The 19,883-nt window shown below is 34.8% G+C and overlaps 1 protein-coding gene across 1 annotated transcript; it reads left to right on the top strand.

The window, feature by feature from the left end:
- The first annotated feature begins 1,085 nt into the window (after positions 1 to 1,085).
- LOC143223616 (dual specificity protein phosphatase 18-like) lies at positions 1,086 to 19,883 on the top strand. The gene is given in 5 exon segments (XM_076451783.1): positions 1,086 to 1,403; positions 6,039 to 6,227; positions 10,005 to 10,143; positions 18,447 to 18,564; positions 18,566 to 19,883. Coding segments are annotated over 5 exon segments (642 nt in total). The 5' UTR covers positions 1,086 to 1,349; the 3' UTR covers positions 18,708 to 19,883.

The raw sequence follows: 19,883 nt of genomic DNA, 5'->3' as shown, positions 1-19,883 counted from the left end.
TTAATATATTAACGTTATACCGAAATATAAGGCGAAGTATGCTTTCAATTTTTAAAAATAATAAAATTTTTTTCTAAAATATTAACACCACAAAGGGCTTATCTTTGACTATATGGAGGATCACAGCTATAACATTAAGTGATATCTCTTCTAATATTTTTTGGTACATCCTCAGAGTATACTATGCCAAATATGATGCTGTGTTCCAGCACATCACAATTTTTTTGCTACTTCATCTGACCCCGGTACAGCAAAAGTTTAGACTTGCAACGCTAAAATCCCCGTGATGGATACAGCAGATAGTCCAATGCGGTTTTGCTGTTGAACAAAGCAATCAAACAAACTAATCTACCATATTTCTTAATTCAATCATAAGATAGAGGATTACAAATTACAAATGAAAATGGGGCATTCTGATATTATCAGGGGAAGGAAAGATCGAGAAAACGAATGAAAACATCAATAATGCGAAAACTTGCTCAAACAAAATTAAAATATTTGCATTTAAAAATCAAAATACGTATAAATACAGTTATACTGGGATACAAAACTAACTTATATGTCTTTAAAATATCGTGAATATAAAGAGAATGAACTGAAACTTGAATTTCTTCTAATATTTCTTTCGTTTATTCACACTTTTGTATTTGTAGTAGATGGCAGTGGAAAATGATTTTTTTGTTTGTTTTTTGGAGTTTCGCACAAAGCTACTCGAGGGTTTGTTTGTTTTGGAATTTCGCACAAAGCTACTCGAGGGCTATCTGTGCTAGCCGTCCCTAATTTAGCAGTGTAAGACTAGAGGGAAGGCAGCTAGTCATCACCACCCACCGCCAACTCTTGGGCTACTCTTTTACCAACGAATAGTGGGATTGACCGTCACATTATACACCCCCACGGCTGGGAGGGCGAACATGTTTAGCGCGACGCGGGCGCGAACCCGCGACCCTCAGATTACGAAGCGCACGCCTTAACGCGCTAGGCCATGCCAGGCCCCATGTGGAAAATGACAGCCGGCTTTAGTAACTAAACTTCATAATCAATTAGGAGGAAAATATTAGTATTGGAGGTTGACGAAGGAATTTTGAACTTCATATGCTTTACTTATTATTTTCAATTTTTTTTTGTAAAAATACAAAACAAAAACGTTATGCCAGTGTTGTTTCGAAGCTAATTATTGCACTGATTAAAATATGACTAAATGCTTCATTTGGGTGTATATGTTATTGGTACGACCGGTAACATCAAAATAGTAGTACTGGACGTATCCTAGTACTTATTTTTGACTAAGCCTAAGATTGTAATCTGTTGGTATTGTTGAAGTCATATCCACTAGGCCTTTGTTCTTGTAGATGGTAATATTAATAGGACTGTTATGGACTGTAGCAGAAAGCCAGAAAATGCTTGTCACGTGCCATTATTATTTTATTTTATTGTTGAACTTGAAAACAAAACCTTAAACCCATTAGTAGTGCAGTTACTTGTGTAGTTTTGTGTACTAATAAAAATTTGCAAGTTTAAATGTACAATAGAATACAGCTTAAATATTTAACACTCCTACGAAAAGTGGGGCCTAATAGGCCCCAGAGCAACTAGAAAGGTTATTAATATTAGGTTAATAATTTTGTATTTAAATGAAATTGCCATTTAAATCCATTAATGAATGGATTAACAAGATTCCCACTGTCCCTATCTACTATCTAGCGAAACCACAGCCAGGGGAACGAGCTTGGAGAAATCAGGACTAGAAACGTCTTTTCGTAGGAGTGTTAAAGCTAAACTTTTCAAACCAATTTTCATACGTCTTTTATTAAATTAAAGACTTCTTATAAAGTGTAATTAATTTAATATTAGTAAAATTGAATTTGATATTTGGCAGTAACTTGTGATTAAGCCCCAAAGGGAGCAGATTTAACAAAATTTTGGATTTTGCTTTGGATGTATTGTCATTGTTGATAAACAGTGTAGGATCTAAATACTGGGGAAATTGGTGTGTGTTTTGCACTGTTTAGCCTACTCTCTAATATCAGTTTTCGTCATTTTATTGCACAGTTGTTTCTGATTGACACTTGTATATTCAATAGAAACAGTGTATAGGATTAAGTAAATAAGATCTTGAAACATTTTGGGTAGGTAACTTCTGTTAATATCAAATTCACTTGATTTGTTTCTATTTGTTTAAAAAATGTACCTGCAAGTGCATATATCAGGAATTTGAAGAATATAGCAGAGGGTCATGTGTTACAACTTATCATTTTACCCTTTGAATTTTGCTATTTCTCAAGCATTTGATAAAACGGTGCTATAGAAATAACAAATGAGTGATATATATTAAAATCTGTTAGTGCTTGTAAATGAAATTTTAAAATAATTATTAATAGAAATAATTGATATGTATTATGATACTACCATACCTGTAATCATTGAAATATTAGTGATAAAATTTATTAAATGTACTAAACAAAGTTGTATCTTCCTGTGATACTGTTAGGAAAAAATGGAGTTGAAGTCAATTTCCAGAAGATTGTTATGGCATGTTTGTTCTGAGACATGCTACTAAAATCTGTTGGTTTTTTTTCCTTTTTTATACTTTCAGATTTGGATTTTGAATACTAGTGTGTTATATCTCTATTCATGATGAATAACAACTGGGTTAAACTTTTGCTGAATTAAGAATATAATATATAATTATTAAACAACAGATTGTTTTGATTCAAAAGATGGCTGGTTGACTTAATTGGACCAAAAGTCCTCATGTTTCTCTTACATTGTAGTTTGTACATCATCCAGTTCAATTTGAATATTTGTTAAAACTAAATTAAAGTCTTGGCTTCACTCTAAAATAATTATTATTACGTACATTTAAGTTAGTCAAAAATACAAGAGACTGCTTATTGATTAATGTTTATTGGTACGATTTAAAATAGTTGAGTCTAATCTGTTTATGTTATGCTAATAGTACAATGGTAGAAAGATAGATTCATTAAATATATCTCTGAGACTTAACTCTGAATAAAAGATGAAATCTAGTTGGGGTATTTTGTCCAATTCTTTTTATGTCTTTAATTTTGGTAGATGTCGACACACCTGCAAGATTAGAGAATAAAATAAGCAAACTGGTTTCAGATTTAAATAACTTAAAGTGTGAGAATGAATCAAATATTTATTGTTATTGCTGTAGAATGTATAAATAAAAGTATCTATGATTTAGAAGTTTGGAGTGAAACATAAAATAATTTTGAATTAGCTGGTTATGAGAAATATTTATTCCAAATTTGTGTGTGTGTGTATGTTATTTACTGCCCTGCCAAAAGTATCCCAATACATTTTTAAATGTGGCATCACCCCTTTAAAAAAGGAATTTGATGAATACAATTGCATTTTTACCAAGTAGATTAGTAGTGTAAGCAAGATGCCACGGTAAAGAGAGAGACGAGTAATCTGATGGTATAAGAAAATGGTATGTGAGGTAGTTGTGTTTTGTTTGTGAGTGATCTACTTAGCGAAAGATTACCTAATGACATATGGCATTTGGTACCATAATACCTGAAAAATTAAACAGCCTGTTAAAGGCAAAAAAAGACTGAATGTGATTAATATATATCTCAGAACTGTGAAGATGCTACTAGAAATCATCTTTAAACACATTTATAATGATTACTGTATTGATCTGTTTTGTCACATATCTTTTAGGTGTGTGTATTGTATTCACCACAATATGAGTATTCTGACAGAACTGGGAAATTAAAACCATTCAACATTTGAAGACTAAACATGAAACAAACAAACAAACAGGGAATAATGAATTTTTCTTCACTCAGTTTAAAAAGAGATGGCTGAATAAAGCTTTGAAAGCCAGAAAGTGAACAGTTTGACCATGAAAGATTGTAGTGGACTTGTTTATAAGGAATTGTGATGTTTAAATACCCATGTATATTTAGATCATGTTAGTGGATGTATGTCAAGGATCATAGTGAGGTTTTGTGCAAAAAGATCAGTGTGTTATTTCAGCAAGTTTTTTTCAAAACTTTTGTCATGACATAAGAATAACAGATATCTCTGAACACCATTTATTTTTCTCTTTGATGTTGTGTCACTATATTTTTAACATTCTAACTTCACACAGATTTTGGTGTTTTTATAGGATACTGCCTCTTATGACAATGCAGATGAGCCATGTGTAGGTTTTAAACACCAATAACAGTGTCTTTGAAGAGCTCACACAGAACTTAAATCTCAGCTACATCTTTGAGATTATCTGGAGAGATTAGTTCTAAATGTTAGACTACAGCCTTCCAGTTGCCACTGATTGACTTAAAGTTTAGCAATGTTGTGAAAGTGAAATCACATCAAATACTTGTCAAATCTAAGTTAAAAGCATGTTTCACAGGATGACAGATATAAAGGAAAATAATCTGTTGCTACACGATACAAGGGCATTAATTTGTAGGATTCTTGGTTATTGAATGTGTGAAGTTGTGTTAAAAGATGTTTCTATTCCCATGATTAATAGAGTTATTCTCACTGTTACAAATCAGTGTATATGGTAGCATCTATTCGACTTGTTTGAATCACATGGTTACTACTGGAGTTTATTGTCAACTACATTAGTGATTATTAATTTTCAATATAACTTATTAACCAAAAAAATTCTTATAAGAGTTGTGAGGGGCAAATCTTCAAAATGTATGTAGTACAGATGATGCTGAACTTAAGCACTGATAAACAGCTTAAAGATTAAAATTGTTTATCCATGATGTAACTGAAGAACAATAACAAATACAATTAGAAACTTTAATAATAACAACTAATTTTACTTTTTTGTAACTGAAATAGTTATTCGTTTCGCCCTTCTATAACTGTTATTAAATGTATATTTAGTTTGATATTTTTATGAGATTTTTCTAAATTTTTGTGTACATTTGTAGCAGTCTTAGTAACTGGGCTCCCTGCTAGTACAACAGTAAGTCTATGGGTTTACAAAGCTAAAATCAGAGGTTCAATTTCTCTTGGTGGGCTCAGCAGATAGCTTGATGTGGCTTTGCTACAAGGAAACACACATACTTATTAACTGGGTGTCAAAATGGTATATGTGTGCTTAGGTAAAGGTTATCTATGGCTTATATTATTTTGGGTCTATGCCTGCACTTTCTCTAGGAATTGTTGGTGATGTATGTGTACATAGATTTGTCCCTATGTCTGATTTCAAAGAGTAGAATATAATTTGCTTGTTCTATGCATACATAATTGAAAAGCCTTTTTCCATTCCAGCAGCAAATAGGGGTTTTTGGCTATGTTTGAGGAGGGTCTTTGATATGTGGGTTTGAGTATTTGTAATGTGGGATAGTAATTGATTTCTAGGTGTAGCTTTGTTCAAAATTCAAAACAAACCTAGGTGTAAAGAGAGAAATAAACTATTTGTTCACTGATTTGCTGCATACACTTCTTACATCTGTTCAGCCCCAACATGGCCATGTGGTTAGGCCACTTAACTCATAATCGAAGGGTTGCTGCCTCAAATTCCTGTTGCACGAACATGCTCTCACCCTTTCAACCATGGGTGCATTATAATGTTATGGTCAATCCCACTATTGGTTAATAAAAGAATAGTCCAAGAGGTGGCAGTGGGTGTTGATCACTAGCTGCCTTTCCTCTAGTCTTACACTTCTAAATTAGGGACGGCTAGCACAGATGACCTTCATGTAGTTTTGTGCAAAATTCAAAACAAACAAACACATCTGTTCATTATTATGTGTGTGTATCTATTACAGTTTGCTGTATTAGGGTTATAATCTTAATTACCTTTCATATATCCATGTGTGTATATACATTGTTTAGATCTTTTGTTGTTATATACATTGTATTAAGTTTTCTCATATTATGCAAAAAAAATTATCTTAATGCATTCTATTTTATCTCTGTGTATGTGTAAATGTTTAAAGTACAATCATCATAGCACTTGCAGTATAATATCATTTTTAGAGACAATTCAGTACAGGCAACTTTCCTAAAGAGTTTCTTTCCCAACAATGATATTGCAGGTGTTTAAGACACCACCAGAGATGTCAGTATTCAGTGGATTATCAAAAGTAAATGACCATCTCTTCATATCTGGAGCGAGAGCTGTCACTGAAGAGAATGTGAGAAATCATGGAATTACTGCAGTGATTAACATTACACTTACATCACCACCACTTCCTCTTCCTGACCTTGAGTACATTAGAATACTGGTCAGTATATGAGAATTGCTTATACCCAATAGTTGTAAGATTTTCTTTTCGACAGATAAAAAATAATGGAATGTCAGGAAAACACAATATATTTTATTTTATTTGATAAACCTATCTGATGTTGCATTTTGTTTATTAGCTATATTTCTGTGTGCCAGTCAATATCCAAGCATGGGTCTCCTGTATACTTGGTTCAATTTGGAACTTATCAGGATCTCTACCAGTATGTCATCAAACTAAAATACAGGGTTTCGGAAAGTCACTGTGCACTTGTACATTTATCAACAGACATGTTTCAATATAGAATACAGGAGGTAAATAAGAATGACAATTATAAACAATGTTGAAAGTGACCCCCGTTGGCATCAATACAGGCCTAGATTCTTCTTATTTTGTTTCTAAACACTGCTACCAGTTGCTGGCTTGAAATAGACTGAATGAATGCTGTTGTTGCTGCTTTCAAAACTGCGCAGTGACTTTCCAAACACCCTGTACCATTAGAGAGCGTCAGGGTAAATTAATCTATAAGACTTTTGGCATGGTTAGGTACATCAGTCAAAAAGGTTTGGTCTCCTGAGTCCTAGACTATATTTAGATCTTGAGTTGGTGTTTAAAGTTAAGATTTTCCTTCACCCATACATAGTTAACAGTAAGTATATTCATTCAAATAGTAAAATATAAACAACAAAATTGAGTTAACAGTTATTATTCAATATAGAATGAAATATATCCCAAAATGAGAACATATGGTCTAGTTTTGAATTCAAATTCAGTTTTAAACTATAAAGAAAACCTTATCTCATTACTTATCAAAATCACACCTTCTTTTTGGTCTTATGTGAAAGGAGTCAAATGGTCCATGTTGTACAACATAATGCAAATTATCAAATTATGCCTTTAAAAAAAAATTCAAAGTGTATTGCAAACTAAGACCCCTTCTCTCCAAAAGAAAGAAACTGGATTTCAGCTGTAAATATGTGTGTAGGTATACACACATTCCTAGATAAATATTTAAAAGGAAAATATTATTTGGTTTTCTTATCATATTCCTTACTTGAAGTGTTCTGTCCAGATTGAGACAACTGGTTGTAGGTGAAACTTTGGTGTCATCAATTATACACTTGTAAGGTTTTCAGGTTGGTGAAACATAGAGTAAAAGTCACAGAATGTCTGTATGAGAACACTATTAAACTTGCAAGTAAATATTTGTTATAGGTATGAAATTAATGAAAAGGAACATTCTAGCATAAATAGTTAAAGAATTTGTGAAACATAACACTGTAGTAGATACTTTTGATTTTAGTGATACTTCCACTAGTTTTACTACTGTTAAATGTTTCATCAACAATCTCTGAATCTTTTAAACATTTCAGTAACTTACTGCTTTGTGTTAGTACACACCAATGTTTGTGATAATGTTATTCATGAAAGTTATCTTAGTTTCAAAGAAATTTCTACAAACTGTTTTAACAATATATTTTTTCAATTTAGCTAACCCGTGTTTTGGAACACTTCTGACAAACTGAGAATAGCTATTTGCAGATTTATATTCAAACTTGAATTTTCATTCATAGTAAATCTTCATTAAATAAAACAACAAAGGTTTTCACATTAATGTTGCACTTTTAGATATATTGTTTTACAAAATTATTTAGGTTGCTTCAACGTTTGTTGTTGTATATGTTTATCCTCCAAAACATACTCTGAAGAAAAAACTTAATTTAGAATTTTAACCAAAACAAAACAATAATAATATTGAAGTAAGTTATTAACTTTCTATTTCTAAATACAAAAATCTGGAATATGTTATATACCAATGTTTACTACTCACAGCCTGTTAGATATGGTACAAATTTTGAGGTGATGATGAACTATTTTAACATGGTGACTGTCATTAGGTTTAACTCCTGTTAGTTTTAACCTTCAGTATAATTACTACAGTTACTTTGGCAGTTCTTTATATAACATTATATTATCAGTTTCTTATATTAACTTCTGTATATGCACCATTGCTGTTTTCCTGTTATTTCTTTGTTTATGCCTTATTGTTACTTTGATGTCTCCATATCTTATCACTACTCACCACCTTTGGCAAATTCTTAGGGTTTGGCTGTCTGCTCTGTAAATTAACCCTCTGTAATAAATGTCTGCTACAATAACACAGATAACATTATGTTATCATCTGTGTAATTGAAGAAGAACATCACAGTAATTTACCTCAAATGTACAACTAATTGGCTTTTATTGGCCACTACATATTGTATGAAAGGATTATATTAAGTGTTGTGTATACTGGCATCTTACCTTTCAAAGACAGGGAATAAATAAAGGTGTCTTAAGAAATTAAATACTTTTGCCTTGTTTTTAAATAAGGGTAATGTTTGACATTAATTTTTAAGTGAGAAGAGATATGGCCACAAAAATTAGTTTTTTTCTTTAATATTAATGTCAATAACACTTGGTTAAAGGTGTCTGTTCTGTATGTTTATTTTGTTTTTTAGTTTTTGTAGTATATTCTTTATTATGAATATTGTTTTGCATTGTTTGGTTAATAACTTTGCAAGATATTATTGGGACATTGGCTGAAAATAGTGTTAACTACAAAATTATTCAACTGATGAATCAATGCATCTTAACCATTATAAATGAGTATAGTATATGAAATTAACTATATTCATTACTCGGTTAATGTCTAGCCAGCTAAGAGAAAATCAAAAGTTAATGTCTCATTGAAAAATATTCTGCTTCCATCTGTGTCACTATGACAACAGTGATTTTTGTGATTTCATATAAACAAGTTATTTATATATATATATTTTTTTTTAACATGCCTGTACTGCTAGTTCTTTCAAAAGTGCTTCCTATATCACTAAGAAACATTTAATAAATCTGGAGAATGAAAAGCTGGCTGACACTTTCCTCGATGTATCTGCTGTTGTTCACATCTAACTGATGTGACTAACTGCAGTGGTGAGAGGTCATTCAGCAATCTAAGGTCAACAGTGACAGATGAGTGGTTCAGTGTTGTAGCTATGCTTTCCATAGAAAGTGACATGTTGAGAATAATTGATTTCAACAATTATATATTTTTCTGCTGCCAAACCCAGAAAGTGAAATTAGTGTGTGTGTACATGTATGTATGTGTAGCTCAAACTGTATTTAATAATTGTTGTTTAATTATATTCAACTTATTTAGTTTAGTTCTAAGATTACCCTAAAAAATTGAAGGTCCTTCCTGGGTCCTTAATCTGGCCCTGGTTAAAAATAAATGTTTGTTTGTTTTTTTTTGCTGCTATTTTAACCACATTATACATTTGAAACAGAATGAAAGTATTACAACTTAGTTGAGTTTATTTGATTAAAGCCTCTGTTATCTCACTGCCCTTGTGAAAAATGCCACGGTGTCAAAATGTATTGAGAACTACAGCTTTCTAAGCTAATTTTACTTAGTTTATAATTAGTTGCATTTAAACTGTGTATTGTAATGAAACTAAGAAAATTATTAACTTACAATAATCTGCACAAGTTTTACGGGTTACTGTGTAATGGAATAAACATCATAATCACATATAATCTTGTCTTCATAGGGAAAAGTTCATTGAAATAGTTTTATAGCTGTTATTTGGAATAATTTAAAACCAGTGATACTCAAAGGATAGATGGTTTCATGGTTTATTATTAGCTATGTTATTCCTGTATTCTATAGATTTGGTATAATATTTTAATTTGTCTATTCTGTATTTGTGATTTATCCTTATGTTTTTGACAACACTACAGGTGGATGACTCGACTCTGGTCGACTTAACTCCACATTTTGATCCAGCTGCAGATAAAATAAATGAAGTAAAAGAGAAAGGTGGTAAAACCTTGGTTCATTGTCTCGGTGGAGCGAGTCGTTCAGCTACTCTTTGTCTCGGTTTGTTCTTTTCTGTTGTAAAATATGTATGTAGGTCCACTTCTAAAAATTATTTAAAAGTGTAGGTTACCTGTTATTTCCTGTGTGATATTTCTTTAATTTCCTGAATAGCTTAGAACTTTTCAAGATAAAACAGCAGTATGAAAAATCAAATCTTTCAGTTCACACTAGTCTTTTTATCTGATGTTGTCTCAAACATTTGATTATCTAAGAGGTATGTACTCATAATTCTGCTAAAGCAAATCTTAATACCTAAACTAAATTTCCAAGACTTGTGGATAATTCTGCTATTATAGTGGTTTCCTCAGAATCCAATAAAACTCTTCATGATCAGGCTGTCAAAATGTATAATGGTCCTGAACTTAAAAATTAATTAATATCTAGTTCTTCAAAAGCATTCAAACTATACAAGAAAGGAGAAAAAATTATTTCCAATATGGTATTTACCTCTCATCACAAGATTAGCTATTCTTGTTCAGTGCTGCTCTCGATATGTGAACATTTCCTTCATGCATGCTGCAAGCCTCGACTTTTCCCTTTGTTGGAATTACTATATTCCAAAGTGTGTCTCTTGCAAATCATTGTATGCCATGTATAGTATGCATAGTATGCTGATGTTCATGACTCCCTCTAGATTCCTTTATCAAATCTTCACTTCAAAGTTTGTCAGCTTTTAAATACAGATGTTTTGTTTTGTGATTTATGCTTCCAAAGTAACACGCCATTTAATTTTTGTTTGAATTGGTTCTTGTTTTTTTGTTATATGTACATACTTTCAAATGTGTTCTCCCAGCTTATTATTGTAATTATTTCTGCACTCAATAATTTTGTGCAGACTTCGCGAGTTATGAATTCTGAAGTTAATAATACCATTTAGAGTCATATCAACAACTAATGTTTTGTCTCAGGCCTCAGATGCAGGCAACCTATTGGTGGATCTTTCTGGATTTGTATGTTGAGAGATTAAATGTTAGTGGTCCATTGGGTGTTACATCTCTTCCTTTCTCTCACCTCCCCATCTGCTGATAGTTCATTCAGACAGCTCTATAGTGGTGGCTCACATCAACCACCAATGGGGGCACCTGGTCTGGAGATATCTCTCTCTCTTTTTTTTTAACTGTTGATCTTTTGTACTAGACCAATGCACATTGCATTTATTTTATCACGTGTCATGTGCCAGGTGCTTGCATTCTAGTTGCATTCTATATTTCACACCTATACCAAGTTTATCCCACAGAGTGGTCATTAGATCTGTTTGTTTTCAGGGACCTTTGCCTTCTATGGGGTTCTCCCAAATTGGATGTATTTTACCACATCCACACACTGGCTGTCAATGCTTTCAACCAGGATTTGTCTGACAAATACCTTTATGCATACCTGTCCATCTAATTGCTTCATTGGGTGTTTTTTCTGTTATACTCCACTCCTTGTCAGGTCTTCCTAATTGTACACTATTTGTAAGCAGAACCTTGCATTTTAAGATTACATTGGCTGCTCCTCTTGCCACCTTGTCTTTCACCATTCACTTTCTTCATTATCAACCTTGAATCCCCCATTCTACATTCCAGTTTCCTTATCCTGTGTTCCCTGACATGTGCTTGTTGTGGAGGCAAGGACCAGGATGCCTATGACTGTGACATTAACCCACATTGCGTAAACTGCAATGGTTCTCACCCCTCATACTTTCATTCTTGCCCAAAATGGTTGGAGGAAAAAAGGTGCAGCGTTTGAAAACGATACATAACATTAGTTATCCTGAGGCTTGGAAATTGCTGCTCACCACTCCATCTCGGACATATGCTGCTGCACTTCATTCCACAACTACAGTGGAAGTGCAGACAGATCTCTCTGTGCCTCCAAGAGAATCGTTTTCAAAACAAATGAAAAGCCTTTTGACCTCCGTGGTTAAAAAGGTTGATGAATCGACTTCCACACCCATCTCTGTTCCTCCCATACCTTCCAACCAACCTCATGATCCACGTCCTTCAGTTTCAAATACAGGCATTTCTTTTGATACATCTTTTTCTTCCACCACAAGAGACAAAACAATTATTCGTTCGCGTTCTCAGTCACTGGATTCCCTTTCCAATAACAAAAACCTGCCCACTCGACCCAGAACAAAATCCATGAAAATTAATAGACCTCCTCCGACTAAAGACAGTAAAGAAAAAAGACGTGGTCATAAACCGAAGGGTTCCCCAGCCACTTCACCTACCCGTTCTTAAAAATGGCCACCTTGAAACAATGAAACTGTCGAGGTTTACATTCTAATCTGGATGATATCAAAACGCTGATTGCTTCCTACCATCCTGTTTGTCTTTCTTTACAAGAAACATTTCTCAAATCTGCTGATACAGTCTCCATTCGGCAGTTTTCTCTGTACAGAAATGACAGGTTGTGTGATGATTGAGTACATGGAGGGGTGGCACTGTTGGTTGATCAGCATGTGCCCACCCTGTCTTTGTCACTCAACACACCCTTGGAGGCCGTAGCCATCCGTGTTTCCTTGGGTCATACCATCACTGTTTGTTCTCTGTACCTGTCCTCTGGAGAGACATATGATCAATCAGACCTTGATGCTCTCGTTGAACAGTTGCCATCTCCATTTCTAATCCTGGGGGATTTTAATGGACATCATCCCCTCTGGGGAAGTGCTGTTATTGTTTGGAGGGGTTGATCTGAAGAGAGGATGCTCTCTGATCACAATCTTTCTCTTTTCAATACTGGTTCTTCCACTTACTTTCATGCACCTAGTCAGTCCTTTACCGCTATTGATCTCTCGGTTTGCTCCCCTTCATTATTCTCCCATTTTTCATGGAGGGTTGACAGTAATCCACTAGGCAGTGATCATTTTCCGATCCTTTGAGAGAGACTGGCCGTGGTCAATGCCACCCTACCCGCGTGCCCGGTGGAAGCTGGATCAGGCAGACTGGTCCACTTTCACTGCTCTCGCAGAACTTGATCCTGCCATCGTAAATCAGCCATCAATAGACGACTGTGTAGCAGCGGTAACTGACTGTATTATACAAGCAGCTACTTAGTGTATTCCTAAAACCTCGACACGTTTTCCACAATATTTTCGTCCGTGGTGGAATCCTGCTTGCCACTTAGCACGGAAGGCTCAAAAACGGGCCTGGGATACTTTTCGTAGATATTCCACACTTTCAAACCGTGTTGCTTTCCAACGGGCCCGTGCACATGCTAGGTGGGTAAGACATCAAAGCCAGAAGGAATCTTGGGTTAAGTTCACAACCAGCATATCTTCTACCACCAGTTCCAAGATCATATGGGACAGGATTCGAAAGGTTAATGGGCACTACAATTCTGTCCCCCTCTCGATCTTACTCTCTGATGGTCAGGAGGTGACTGATGTCTGGAGCATCGCTGACACTCTAGGTGAAAGCTTTTGCCAGTTATCTAGCACTTCTGCTTGTTCCTCCACCTTCCTGGCCATCAAGACTCGGGCAGAGCAATCACATCTTTCCTTTCGAATTGATTTCTTCTTTGATTATAATTGTCCCTTTACCCTGGTGGAACTGAAAATGACCCTTCATCGGTCTGCCAGTACGTCTGTTGGACCTGATGATATTCATTATGACATGCTGCACCATCTATCTCCTGCTTCTCTTGATGTCCTTCTGATTGTCTTCAACCGGATCTGGCAAGAGAATGTTTTTCCTGATGCCTGGTGCCAGGCTATTATTTTACCTTTCTCTAAGCCAGGGAAAGATCCCAAGATTCCTTCAAACTACCGTCCAATTGCTTTGACGAGCTGTCTCTGTAAGACCTTAGAAAGGATGGTTAATGCTCGCCTTGTTTGGTTCCTTGAATCAAACAACCTCCTCTCGCCCACCCAGTGTGGGTTTCCTTGACAGCACTCCACCACAGACCACCTAATTTGTCTTGAAACATCTATCAGAGAAGCCTTTCTCAACCGCCAACATCTTGTATCAATATTCTTTGGCATAGAGAAGGCTTACGACACAACATGGAGGTGTGGCGTTTTGCGAAACCACCATACATATGGATTACGTGGCCATCTACCCATGTTTATTGAAAATTTTTAATGGACAGGAGATTCCAAGTTCATGTGGGTTCAACACTTTCCTGTTCTTTTGTACAGGAACTTGGAGTTTCTCAAGGCTGTGTATTGAGTGTCACACTTTTCAGTATAAAGATAAATGCCATCACTGAACAACTCCCTCTCACTCTTGCAAATGGGCTGTATGTCGATGACTTTCACATCTCGTGTCAGTCGTCAAACATGAGATATATTGAGTGGCAACTACAAACTGCCCTCAATCGTGTACAGAAGTGGATTCTGGCGAACGGCTTTAATTTCTCTCTCTCTGAAACCGTATGCATGCACTTTTGCCGTCGACGGGGTATTCACCCTGATCCTGAACTTCATATCGGTGAAGTTTTGCTGCCAGTGGTCCCGGGACCAAGTTCTTGGGGCTTATCTTTGATCATAAACTGACCTTTATACCACACTTAAAGCACCTTCGGTCAAATGCACAAGAGCACTGAACATCCTCCATGTCCTCTCTTCTACCAGTTGGGGGGCAGATCGCTGTTCAGTGTTAAAGATATATCGTGCTCTTATTCGATCGAAACTCGACTATGGATCAATGGTCTATGGCTCTGCCAGACCCTCGGCCTTAAAGATGCTGGACCCCATTCATCACCAAGGACTTCGACTCTGCACTGGGGCTTTCCGTACCTCTCCAGTTCAAAGTATATACATTGAATCTCATGAACCTTCTCTACACCTTCGCTGTTTGCAACTATCTTTACAATATACTTCAAAACTTCATTCCTTACCAAAACATCCCACCTGGGAATGTGTTTTCCTTCCTCAGTGGGCAGTACGTTTTCAGAACAGACGATCTGTCATTGCTCCGTTTGGCCTTCGCATCCAGGCGCAATTGGATGAATTGGGTCTGTCCTTGGATAACATTGCAGATTCCACAGGTTGGCCCATCCCACCATGGCTTATTACAGCCCCCAAATGTGACTTTTCTTTCAGTCACCTAAAAAAGGCAGATACTCCAGATTGGAAGTATCGTCTTTTATTCAATGAATATCTTTCAAACAATCATTCAGTTCCCATTTATACAGATGGTTCCAAATCAGGTAATTCAGTGGGCTCTGCTATGGTTTGCTGTGGTTCAGTAGTTGCGCGTAGAATCCCCTCTACAGCTTCTGTGTTCACTGCTGAACTGTATGCCATATCTCTTGCCCTGGATCATATTGCAGCTGAGCAGTACTCCAACTGCACTATTTATACTGATTCGCTTAGACTATACTTGCCTTGGAATCGCTACACGTTGGCTCACATCCTGTTCTCACTGATATTCAAAACCGACTGGCCCATTTCTCATTAGCAGCTACTTCAATCCAGTTTTTCTGGATACCAGGCCATGTTAGTATTCGTGGGAATGAGCTTGCAGACATGGCAGCTAAATCTGTCTGCTCCAGCACCATTACCCCTATGCCTATTCCTTACATGGACTATGGTCTTGTCTTCAAGGCTCGGCTCCGTGCCAGCTGGCAGTCCACTTGGAGTGAGCAACGCGACAACAAACTTTTTCAAATCAAACCCTATATTGGACTTTGGCCATCTAGCTTCCATAAAGTTCGGAAGGAGGAAGTTGTTCTCACTAGGCTACGCATTGGTCACAGTTTGTTAACTCATCATTTTCTTTTATCTGGAACTGATGCACCAATGTGTAGTTTGTGTAACACTCAAATCACTATCAGCCACGTTTTACTTTCTTGCCATCGTTACAATTCTCAACGACGGCAATATTTTAAACATATTTTTTCCCAGGGTCAATCTGTAACATTGGACAGTGTTATTGGTAATGGTGACTCTGTCCACCTTGATAATGTTTTTTATTTTTTAATGGCCATTAATCTTTTAATCTCATTTAAGTGTTGCATATTTATTCATTACACCTTTTTAATTGTGGTTCCTTTTTTACAGTTTTAATCTCTCACATTCAATTTGACATTGGACAATGGCCAGAACATTAAATAACTCGACACCAGGACTGGAAAGGCCAACTTCAGGTGACTAACGCTACTGTTTGAACTACTTGAACTACGTTAGTCGTCCTGGCGAGTTGTTATTATACTTTGCTGCATATCATTTCACACTTTTACTACTTTACCTTTTAGTACTGGCCATATTGACTCATAACCCGAACCAGGACTGGAAAGACCAACTTCAGGTGACTGACGGTGGTTTTATACTTACCTGTTAGTCTTCCTGGCAGGTTATGATCATTACCATTCTGCTACAGGTAGTCCTTTACAACTTTGTTGACTGGATGTCAACATTGGTTTTTGCACCATTTTCTGTTTTAATTGCCATTTTGCTTTTATCTTCAATTACTTTTACAAATTTTACTCCATTTAATTTACTTGACTTTTATCTTTTTACTGGACATTTGGCTACTCATTATTGAGATTTTGCTATGTTTCTTTTAAAACTTCTATTATTTTACATTTTGATAATAGCTGCTATGACACATAACCCGGAACCAGGACTGGAAAGGCCAACTTCAGGTGACTGACGGTGGTTCTTGAACTTACCTGTTAGTCTTCCTGGCGAGTTATGATCATTACCTTTTGCTAGAGTAAATATTTTACAACTTCTTATACTCTGCCTTCTATCTTAACATTGTAGACTAGGTGTCAACATTGGTTTTATACTTTTTTGTTTTATCTTCATTTCCATTTATGTCTTTTACTACATTTACTTTATTTTTACATTTTTACTGGATGTTTGGTGCAGGTAGCCTCGCTGCTTTGTGCCACAAAACACTAAATAAATAAATCAACCGTATCCTGTGTCTTCACATCTGGCTTTTATCTGGTCCTTGGTGAGAAAATCCAGCTACTCCCATACATTCATCTTCCATGGAAGTATACCAGTTTCAGTGGAACATTCTTATGTTAGTCTGCTGGCAGGATTTTTTGCTGACAAGCCTTCTTAAGGTTAAGTCTTGGAATTTCTCACCTTGCTTTTCAACTTTGGTTTCTAGTCTGTTTGTCCTCTCCTGTACATTCCATTTTTCCATGTACCTCAAGGATATTACTTCCCCTGTTCATGTTGATGCATTCCTTCCAGATTCTATGTTGACCTCCACATGCTATTTCCACAACTACTGGAGCTGATCCATCACCATACAAGGTAATGTAGCCTATTTATACCATTTACAATATGGTGCAGTTGATCCTTCATCATTCTAGTTGACATGACTTCCTACTATTATTTTACATAAACACTAGAGTTGATATGCCACCTTACTGAACAAGAATAGCCAATCTTATGAGTTGATGTAAGGGTCTCTCAGAAATACATTTTTTAATATAGGAAAATTATAGCTCTTATCTCCCAGGTCATTGTTATGGTATGAATGCCTTTTACGAGCTGGCAAAATGTATAATAAATTATACTTTTCATAAAACATCAGTATTAGGCCTATTATATTTAATAACACTGCATTCTTTATCTAGTTACTTTGGTATTTTCAAGAATTAGTAGAAGGTAAAGTTGTATTATTTCAAACACACTATATCTGTTGTTCACAATGTGTTTCACTCAATCCAGAGATTTGTTGCATCTCAGCAGTAACAGATATAGAGTGGTGTAAATGCTACTATTATACATTATTTATCCTTCAAAATGCCCAATGAGTTAGGTAAAGAATGTAGTGTTAAAAAATATAATCAGGCTAATTCTGATGTTTCAAACATTTCCAAAATTTGTGAAATTCTTATGTTTCATTATCCACTCATTGCCAGTGGTTAATTTTACTTATACAGAATTTTTATACTGAGCTCGATATACAAATATTAGCATAATGATCTATTATTATTCTTATATGCAAAACAAAAACAAATAAATATTGGTACAGTGTTATCATATTCTAGTTTAATTCTTCTGCAGAAAATCTGTTTACAATGAAAATAAAAACATTACTGCAGACTTACATTCTGTTTGTGTTCTATATAATAAACACTTGAAGCCAATGTAGTATAAATCCAGCACCATTGAGAAGATGGTGATGAAAAGTGTATGATGAAGTTGTTGATTTTAAAAGTATAATTAACTATTAACAGTTGATATGTATTTTGAAAATAACAGCAAAGTAAAATTGTTTACTGCATAGATGATTTTGGACCTATTTAAATATTTTAAAGCTTTGCTTTCACATATATTGTGTTATTTTATTCTATATGAATGTGTAAATGCTGCATGAGTTTCATTACAATATTTTTGTATTTCCCAGTTTATCTCATGAAGTATCAAAACATGAAACTACAAGATGCTTATCGATACCTTAAAAAATGCCGTCCAGTTGTCCGTCCAAATAATGGGTTTTTCAGCCAGTTGATAGAATATGAAAAAGCTTTTTGGACAGAGTACTGTCAAAATGGTTGAGGTACCAAGTGTGGGCCCAGACCTTGTGGTTCCAGACATATTCCTAGAGGAATATAAAGGCTTTGTGTGGTTGAAGAGTGTGAAAGCTTCCCTATCTAAAAATGAGTAAACAGTGTGAACCACTTTGTAATTATTCTTTGTTTAACATATAAATAATCCTGTTTTTACTGTTTTGCTTACTACATGTGTGTTACAAACGAACAAGAGAATCTCAAAATGTTTCTGATATATATATATTTTCAAGTACATCTAAACTGTGAGTTTGAATTAAATTGAAGTCTTATGTACTATAAGATTGAAGTGTTTGTATATTTACAGTAACTTACAAAGTACACAATATATGTAACAGGAAATTCATCCTGAGTGGTAATAATGAACATTCTTTCTCTTCCTACGTTACATATGTATGTATAACCCAAATATTAAAGTGTTTTTGAGCCTGGGTAGGCTGTACACTTCAATCTTGAAACTCATATTTAAATAAAAGTTACTGTTTTATACTAATTATATCATGATTTAGACTAAAAATGTGATGCTTGTGATCCATAACACCTGTATATCAGGAGAATGGTCACTTGAATAGTTTTATTTGAAATAAGACACAGTATGAATTATAAGATATAAACACACCAGACAAGTCATTGGTTTTCCCCTAAAGCTGGGTAAACAGGAAATGCATTCTAGAAGACTGTCTTATTTTGATAGAGCCATATTAGAGAACAGGAGTATTCAATGTTTATTCTTTTTAAAGCAATAGCTAGACTCTTTGTGCTCTATTTATATTTGTAAGATAAGGATAATTTTGGTTATCTAGACATCTTCATCATTTTGTAATATTTTGTAACATGACTATTAATTCAAATGTCATAATTATAAGATATTAATAGAAGTTTCTTGCAAACCAAAATAATGCGTGTTTTAGTTTGTTTAAACAACAGTTTAAACACAAATTCCTAGAATCTTTAGTTCCTGTCTCTTAATAGGAAAGTCACTGATAAACTGTAACCTTTGTCAATACCCAGGTTATATATTAACAAAAAAAATGCGTTCAAGGCCCATCCTTTGTTGTTTGTTTTTTAGTTGTTGGCATCATACTATGGATAATGCATGTTTTATGTAAAGAGGAATGTTTTCAATTAATATATTGGTAACTTTTGTATTGTATTTTATTCAGATTACTGAAATTCTGTTTTCTCCAGAATTACAAAAACTTGTAGTTTTGAAACATATACAACTGTTTTGGCATATTTTACTAGTCATTTTAATAAAACTTTTTTCTTGTGTA

Source organism: Tachypleus tridentatus, chromosome 8 (assembly GCF_004210375.1).
Source record: "Tachypleus tridentatus isolate NWPU-2018 chromosome 8, ASM421037v1, whole genome shotgun sequence".
Taxonomy (NCBI): Eukaryota; Metazoa; Arthropoda; class Merostomata; order Xiphosura; family Limulidae; genus Tachypleus; species Tachypleus tridentatus.
Note: the sequence above shows the minus strand (reverse complement) of the source record. Positions and strands in the feature narration are given on the sequence as shown.